The sequence below is a fragment of the Oryza glaberrima genome, chromosome 2 (assembly GCF_000147395.1).
Source record: "Oryza glaberrima chromosome 2, OglaRS2, whole genome shotgun sequence".
NCBI classification, from domain to species: domain Eukaryota; kingdom Viridiplantae; phylum Streptophyta; class Magnoliopsida; order Poales; family Poaceae; genus Oryza; species Oryza glaberrima.
The window spans coordinates 11809887-11819047 of record NC_068327.1 but is presented as its reverse complement, the minus strand read 5'-3'; the positions used below and the strand labels follow the sequence as shown (position 1 = coordinate 11819047).

The window sequence follows — 9161 nt, the reverse complement described above, 5'->3', positions numbered from 1 at the left end:
TTCCTATGGAGAAGCCAAAATATTAAATATTGATTAATCTTAGAACCTGACATGTCTACTTCTGCACACAACGTAAAAATATTGCAAACATTTTAATCTCAGATGAACCGAACTGTCATTTTAATCTCAAAAGAATCAAATTACATTTTAACCTTTCCATAATTTGCAGGCAATGAGTGAAGAATATTTGCAAACATGTCTTTGAGCTTCCCATTTGATGTCATTGCTTCCAATATCTTGTCATTGAATATCACTTTCTGTGAAAAGTGAAGAATCTTTACAAACATGTCTTTGAGCTCCCCATGTGATGTCATTGCTTCCAATATGTTGTCATTGAAAATCACTTCTTGTGAGATTTTGAACCCTGCAGGCTGTGGTAATGTGGTTTTTCCGAAAACAACAGTTTGGACATATGATCCTTCCTAGCTTGTCTATCATATTTGACTTTCTCCTATGTTCCTTCTGCGATTAGATTGTTTGAGTACACAATATTCTCTTGACCAATTCTATAGGCATGGCCTATCACCTTCCATGTAACATTGATGAGAATTTCACGTGATGCCCCAACAAGTGTAATGCTTTCACAGAACCAAGGTTGTTTAATCTCAAAAGAATCAAATTACACTTTAACCTTTCAATAATTTACAGGCAATGAGTGAAGGATCTTTACAAACATGCCTTTGAGCTTCCCATTTGATGTCATTGCTTCCAATATCTTGTCATTGAATATCACTTCCTGTGACAAGTGAAGAATCTTTAGAAACATGTCTTTGCGCTCCCCCATGTGATGTCATTGCTTCCAATACGTTGTTATTGAAAATCACTTCTTGTGAGATTTTGAACCCTTGCAGGCTGCGGTAATGTGGTTTTTCCGAAAACAACAGTTTGGACATATGATCCTTCCTAGCTTGTCTATCATATTTGACATTCTCGTATGTTCCTTCTGCGATTAGATTGTTTGAGTACACAATATTCTCTTGACAATTCTATACGCATGGCCTATCGCCTGCCTTCCAATAGAAGGGTTCCATGCAACATTGATGAGAATTTCACGTGATGCCCCAACAAGTGTAATGCCTTCACAAAACCAAGGTTGTTAAAATCGCGACCTTGAATTTAAAACCATAAAATCGTAGAATCAAGCACATTTTAATTACAATCGTAAATTCATAAAATCATATGACAAAATCGAGTCTTTGACAACCTTGTACAACACTCCTTCGTTGATGCAATCATTACATTAGCATTGTGTTTCATGTCATTGAAGGCCTCCACGGCTTCTTGAAATTTTACTAGGACATTTCCACTCATCTACAGGATCTCCTTATTTTCGGTCCAATTGAACATTGTGCTAAGCTGGTCCATGATGAAAGACAGTTATTCATGATATTGACTGAGCATATGCACTCACTCTTTCATGGCTTCACCACAAATGGACAATCTCCAAGACAAACCTTGTGATCTTCTCGCTCTATTTTAGGCTGGCTGACCAATCACATTGTGGACAAGGAGACGAGCTAGCCAAAGAGCCATCATTGGATTTAAGAACAAGAGATAGTAAGAACAATTGAAATGGGATAGCATGAGACACAGTACACCAAGAAAAGAAACTAGTAAAATTGTACGGAGAAATGAAACACGTAAAATTGTAGTGGGATCAAAATAGTGTATATGACACTTTCCCCAAAAAAGTGTCTATGACACAAAACGATAGGCAAAACAATAAATGAGAAAAAGACAAGAGTGTAGTTAAATTTATTATATTTGGTGTCATGTGTAGAAATGATACATTAGATAAATACTACTAATTCGGTTTTAAATTACTTATCATTCTAAAAAAATCTGATACAAACCAAGAAGATGCGATAAATTAAATTGATGACCTCATTAAGTACATCCCGATTGTTTTTCCAAAACATTAACTCTAATTAGTTGAGATGAGCCAATAAGAGTTATGACTACATTAATGTGTGACTAACATAAAAGTCTTGGACCAACTTTTCACCAAGATAACGTAAATTTTCAGTGACACGAAGGATTTGTCCTTTCAAATTTAAATTAGTCTTGAAGAGTTTAATCTGTAATAGAGTGCTCAAAACTAGTCAAATGGTGGTTGGACTGCCCGCGTCTTTACTATAAGTAAAAGATGGCATGACAACGAGATGCCAAGACAACTGTATCTCTCAAAACAAGCGGATTTGATTGCATTTTCTGAATTCATGAAATTCATCAATAGTTAAGAATAAATAAGAAAACCAAAAATATAAGTTACAGACGATGGTACTGTCACGTGCTGATAAATTCATCCCAAATTAAAAATCACTCTCTAAAAGAAATAATATAAATTATTAAATATCTAAAAGAAATCTCAAACACTAAAATCCGTGCAAGAAAAATTAGAAAGTGGCTTGGAGTTTTTTTTTCTCAAATCCTCCATGGTATAAATTGATCCCTCAAATTTTTTAATTAAATTTCCAGAGCAAAAGAAATAATTTTACAGCAACAACAACCAATTTCAAAGTTAATTAAAATGGGAAAACTAAAAATATTCATCTCCCACTCTTTGGGTCGAATCCGGCCCAAAGCTCTCTCTTCCTCCTTCAGCCCGTCGCCGGAGTCCTCTTCTTCTCCCACCCTCTCCCCTGGACCAAAGTCTGTTTACTCTCCCCTCCTCCGCCCAGCCTCTCCTTCCCTCACTCCCTTGGGCCATCTCGGCCCATCTCCTCCCCTCCTCACTCGAGCGCGGCCCAGCCGGCCCAGGGATACGACACATCGTCGTCTTCCACCTCCAGCCGACCGGCTTCCCAAATCGCTAATACGCGGACGTCTGCCCATACGTTTTTTTTCTCTTATTACGGTTTTGTTGGTTTTTTTCCGGTTTATTTTGTATATGCGGTATTTTATATATACATATACAAACTTCGTACATATGATTTTTTTAAGGTTTTTTATTCTGATTTTTTAATACAAGCTATATACACGTATGTATATAAAGTTTCTATACTTACGTATACAAAGTTTGTGTACATCGTATATAAAAATCATATACATCATATATAAAAATCGTATACGTCGTATATAAACTTTGTATATATGTATATATATTATTTTATACATAAAAAATATTATATATATATATATATGTTTGTATATACTATATACATACATATACAAATTTTATTCATAAGTATGTATAGCATACACATACATATATACGTATAAAAGAGATATAGGGGCGATTTGTTGTCGTCTAGCGCGCACCACGCACGGCGCACGGTTATCCTTCCATCAGCACCCCAGACCGCTCCTCTTCTCGAGCGAAGAACCCTAGCGCCGCCGCCCTCTTGATTTCCCTCCCCGCACGTTTCCTCCACAAATTAATTGCCAAAATTGTTTCCTTACATTGTGGGCATTATTTCCCCTCTTGAATTGCATTCGATCGAGCCTTTAATCACCGTGGGAGACGCCTGTTTCCTCTCTGCCTTCAATGGCTGGTTTCCCACTTCGCCGGTGCCGATCTCCCTGCCTAGCGCCGTTCCTTCTCCCTAGTGGCTTATATAACGCCATCGTCTTCTTCCTCCAACAGCGCATCCAACCTCACCGGAGTGCCATCCTGCAACGCCGTCGCTGCCGCCAGCCTCGCCTCATTGAGATCTTCCTCGTCCACGCCTTCACCAAGCTCAGCAAGCACCGGACCTCCATCCTCACCGTCAACCCGAGCTACCCACCTCTCCTTCTTCGTCAGCCGGAAGTGATTGTAGCTCACCGGTGGCAGTGATAATGGCATATTGACGTCAGATCGATGACCAATGGACCGGATGCAAACATGGAAGCACTGGTGGAGAAATCATCTTTAGTCGGTCGGCCGAAATCCACAATAGTCCCGGTTCCACTAAAAACCGGGACTAAAGATGATCTTTAGTCCCGGTTCAAAAGGTTAGAGCTACTTTTTGATCTTTAGTCCCAATTGGTAACATCAACCGGGACTAAAGATCATTTTTAGTCCCGGTTTAAAAGACAGCAGGTGGTGTCAGACCCCTCCTTTATCTTTAGTCACGGTTGGTGACACCAACCGGGACTAAAGATCTATTTTTAGTCTCGGTTGGTGTTACCAACCGAAAAAAAAGATCGACATGCACCGTGCAAGATCGAGAGGACCGAGGCGCACGGGAGGATCAGTTAATAAGCTCTGACCTTTATCTCCTCCTCTCCTCACTCACCCCATCTCTTCCTCTTCCTCCTCCCATCTCTTCCTCTACCTCTTCTGGATCCGCCTCCTCCCCTCTCCTCCCAACTTCTCAACCTCCTCTGGATTCGCCCCCTCCCGTCTCCTCCCCACTTCTCAGGCGGCGGCGGCCGGGCGACCGCAGAGGCGGCCTCGTGCGGCCGGGAAGCGTGGAGGCGCCCTCACACGGTGGCCGGGCGGCGACGGAGGTGGCCTCGCGGGCCCTCACGCGGTGGCCGGGCGGCGAGGCACAACGCGCGACGAGCGGTGGGGCAGCGCGCGGCGCGGACGGCGGGGCCGCGCACGGAGCGGCAGCGCGCCGGCTCTCCTTTCCTTGTTTTTATAATTTGTGATTGAGAGATGTATAATTTCTATAACCGATCTGTGATGTATTTGATTTGTGTGTAATTTTTTTAAGATTTGTGATGTATTTGATTTGTGTGTAAGTAACATAGGATTTGTATTTGTGATGTGAATGATTTGTGATGTTACTTTGAATTTGGGGATTTAGGGTTTGATTTAGATATATGCATGACACCCGATTTGGGGATTTGTTGTTTGATCTGGATATATACATCCCACTTGATTTGGGAGAAAATAAAAAGAAAATGGACCAACCGGGACTGCCCCTATCCTCTCTTTAGTCTCGGTTGGTAGCATTAACCGGGACTAAAGATCCCTCTCTTTAGTCCCGGTTGGTTACCAACTGGGATTAAAGATCGATCTTTACTCCCGATTATTTTACCCAGGACTTGAGTCCTGGGACTATAGGGGTTATAAACCGGGAGTAGATGGTTTCTCTAAAAGTGAAGGAGAGGATGACTGTTGTGAAGAGGAGGGAAGCTTTATTATTTTTGGCATCTTCACGATTTTTTTCTGGATTTTCTTTCTTATTGAAAAATTCTAGATTCATCTTATTGAAGAAGATAAAAATGGATTGAATAAGTCGACCTTGGAATCAGGGTACCTTTTCTTTAACATTTATCATTTCCTTTTCGCGCGGATGTTTCTAGAATTACCTGGATGTTGCTACTCTCTTCATTTTCTTGTGCTCCGTTGATGCATGCACGTGGGCAGCGTTTCCCATGGCCAAGCACAGTGAGGTTTTTTTTAATCCTAAAATCCTTAATTAATTTATCTTAAAGGTTAACTCCAATTAATCAACGATAAACTAAAAGGCGACATAATTTATTTATTTATTTAGTAAAATTAAACCTTTTCCAATTACAAAGATTTTATTAAGTTATTTTAGGTAAATAAACACGGATGTGAATTTTCGAGTTCAGGAAAATTAAAAAACACGAAAAACGGGAGTAAGATGCCTCAGTGCTTCATCTCTGTATCTCCAACCCCCAAAATGATGGTTGATCCCCATAACCAAACATGATACGAAAATCATCCCAAGTTACCAACGGGCCCGGGACCATCCCATCCTATATTTTCTCTAAACCGAATTCATGATTATTACTCCCTCTATTTCGTATTTTAAGTCGTTTAACTTTTTTTCATAAACAAATTTTGTTATGTTTGACTAAGTTTATAGAAAAATCTAGCAACATTTATCAATTAATTTGTTAAATCTAACATTGAATATATTTTAACAATATATTTGTTTTGTGTTCAAAACATTAATATATTTTTCTATAAATTTGATCGAATTAATTAAATGAAGTTTGACTAGAAAAAAAGTCAAACGTCTTATAATATGAAACTGAGATAGTAGAATTATCTGTGCGCTATTGTCAAGAGCCATAACAAGTGGGTCTGATTTAAAACCTTATCCAATCCAAAACGTACACATCACTCCAGCAGTCCAGCCCCGTGTTCAGATCTTTGATTCTTGAGAGAAGGCGTGCACGAACGGATCGGTTTCACTAGAAAACGGCGAAAGGGCCCTATCGAAAAAAAAAGTAGTAGTAGCCCACAGCCCGGCCCAATACGCATCAGATTCTAATCGGAGACGAAATCCGAGCCGACTTCGCTCTCTGGCTCTCGCACCGTCGCACGAATTTGCCTATTATATCTGGCTTTTTCTGAATCTATAGGGGATCACACAGCGAAGGCTCCAAGCACGCGCATGTCTGACGAGAGACAGGAGGCTGTTGTTGTTGCGGAAGAAGCCGAGCAGACGAAGGAGATGGAGCGCGTGCGAGGTAATAGCAGCAGCAGTAAGCGCTCAGAGCCTGTGGATCTTGTCAAGGAGGAGAAGGAGGAGGATGGGGAGGACTGGTTCGATGCGTTGTTGAGAAAACTCGGCCACCCCTTCACCGTCGACGAGAAGGGCAGGTCCGTCCCAGATCCCGACTGGTGTCCCTACGCCCACGGAGATCCCAGACACGTGCTCTATGTTGATAGGAGAAACACCCCCGACGTCGATATGTTCGCTTTCATTCTCGGACAGATGTACGTATCCTGATCCTTTCTTTCTAAGTTCTTGCTTTTATTGATTTGGGTTCATAAACCTCTCGTTTCATTTACATATGCTATTAATCATGTTTACTCTAGCTAGCTATAGTATTACTTTCTGTCATAGAATACAAGGAAGTATGAATTTGGTAGTATGTCAATAATAAGTGCTCTAACAAAGCCGGGCTGGTTGGTATGATATTATTTGGTTTGCTTTCTGTAAAGTATAAAAGTCTTACTATATAATCAAAAATTGGTTGCTTTGTTTATTTTTCTTGGCTTACTTATAAGCCATAGTTGCAACAATGAGACATTGACGATAATAACTATATCTTGGCCGACGTATTTAGGATAAGGTCAGTGATACTATTGTGTTAATTTGGAAACTATTGCTGGTCATGGGCAATGGGCACTGCTCTAGTAGAGCTAACTATAAAAACCATCATACATATGAAATATGCAATGCTCATACAATTTATAGCATTTGCATTACTTTTTTTTTCTTAAACAAGCTGACAATAATTCATAAGATTATGTATTCTATAGTTTAAAGTTCCATGCATGTTTAATTAATTAGTGTAACTGCCAATTCGATATAGTTTACACTTTGCTAATTATGATTACTCTTCGATGCTAGACCTGTGGATGATGCTGATGACAGGGAAAAGGGCATCTGGAATGCTTCTATGGTTTACATGAGAGCTCAAAACATGGTAATGCATTTAGTTAGTGCTTGGGATACCTTTCTTGAATTTTTATCATTTCCTTTGTCAATAATAAAATCAATGTAATATAATATTGGAGTAAAAAAGAAAAACTGATATAGCATTCCCAAAAGATCGATCGGATTACATATTGCATTCCCTTTGTGATAGTGCTCTTACCTGATTTACCCACAATGCAACTACCAACATGTATATGCAATTGATGCTCTTTGACCAGTTGACCATAGTTAGAGAATTTATGCAACTGCAAACTAATTTAAATTCTTCTACACATGCATGTCAAATTATTCAGAGTCATTTGCGCATGGAAAGACACAAGTCATAAGATAATATTATTATAAATAAGTCGAGAAAATGTTAAGCTATTACATTTCTTTTTACCAGATGCTACTACATAAATTTGCATTTAATAGCATTTAACCATTCAAAAGTCAACTTCTTTTGACATGCTTTAATTTGGTGAACTAGCAAAGGTAAAAGAGAAGCCACATTATTTAGTTCATCTGGGGCAATATCATTGCTTGATGTCCATAAAACTTTTTGGGGAACTATTTCTTCTGGATAGAGTATGTCCTATTATGTTCCTTAGGATCTTTAGTGTGTTTCATCTAGTTATGACTTATCAGAAGACAAGGTCCAAGAAAATAATTCCAGAAAAAATTCTCCTAATGGTGGTGCTAGCTCCACTGAATAAAATAAAAGAAAGACCAGACGGTTCTTATCTAATTTGAAACAAATTTGAATAATAATCAGTGTTGGATGTGCTTGCAGTCATAGTTGTCAATTGGAACCAAATATTCGTCATAAATTTTTTATTTAATTAAGGTATAAACCAGAAGAATTTGTGGATCTTAGTTTAAAAATCAGTGTTTGTGGCCTCGTGGGAACTACTGGCAAGTGGAAACCATTCAATTACATAAATGGGATATCCAACGACCTTTCTGGAAGTTATTATAAGGCTAGTAGAATTGTGTTACAATTTGTTCCTCCCATACAATATGCCAACTCATTTCTGGTTTATGCATATGTTACATTCAAAATTCTGACTTCTAAAGTGCTAGTACTAATTATTATATTTTCTTTAGTCGTCAGAGTATGATATGGTTCCAAACAACTTGGTCTTGTATCCTATGATGTTTGAGAAGCGCCGTTGGTATCACTGTAACATCTTGGGATGTAAACGTTTAAACGATTCTACGGGGGAACACTCCACACAACAACGGCTTTTTGTTGAGCTTATCATTAATGGTGGATTCATCTACAATGTGCTTTCTTGCACCAAAGTTGGTATGCCATTTCTTCCTTTTTAATCTGATGTTAATGTTTCATGTCATAATTCCATCATTTTATAAATTTGTTTTTATCAAATTTCCCTTTTGTAGATGGTGACATCGACAACAATTTATGTATAGCTTGTCCGCCCAACAGTGGCATAGTTCATCCACCTGCAGGTGGATTTATTTGTGGGGTTTCGAAAGATCAGAAGATATTCAAGGTCCCCTTCTATTAATTAGAATTTAGATTTTAGAGCTTATATAGCAATAGTAGAATTAGTTGGGCCTTTTTTGGTTGTTTTCTATTTTTCAGCCTTAGCTTTAAGTAGACAGCTAAGAATAGAAGTACAACATGTTTTGCCCTAATATTATTTTTTTTTGTTGCTTGCACTTTCTGTCTTTGCCTTATAAGTTGTAAAAAAAAGCTACCAATGTCTTTGTGGAAACTCTATGATGTATACGCTGTCATGTCATGTAACTTATATGCTTTGTTTTCCTATCTATTATTCTCATGATGGATGTTCTACCAGC

The 9161-nt window shown here is 38.8% G+C and overlaps 1 protein-coding gene across 1 annotated transcript; it reads left to right on the top strand.

The window, feature by feature from the left end:
* The first annotated feature begins 6295 nt into the window (after window positions 1-6295).
* Window positions 6296-8866, top strand: LOC127764799 (uncharacterized). The gene is made up of 4 exons (XM_052289715.1): window positions 6296-6628; window positions 7269-7344; window positions 8442-8643; window positions 8739-8866. The coding sequence occupies exons 1-4, from the start codon at window positions 6303-6305 to the stop codon at window positions 8864-8866; spliced, it is 732 nt and encodes a 243-aa protein (XP_052145675.1). The 5' UTR covers window positions 6296-6302.
* Window positions 8867-9161: the final 295 nt, after the last annotated feature.

Excerpts from the sequence above, each read along its gene's own strand:
- LOC127764799 (XM_052289715.1), top strand. The coding sequence starts at position 6,303 with ATGTCTGACGAGAGACAGGAGGCTGTTGTTGTTGCGGAAGAAGCCGAG. Across the intron at positions 7,345-8,441 it reads ACATGAGAGCTCAAAACATG|TCGTCAGAGTATGATATGGT; the intron begins GTAATGCATTTA and ends TATTTTCTTTAG. Across the intron at positions 8,644-8,738 it reads GCTTTCTTGCACCAAAGTTG|ATGGTGACATCGACAACAAT; the intron begins GTATGCCATTTC and ends TCCCTTTTGTAG.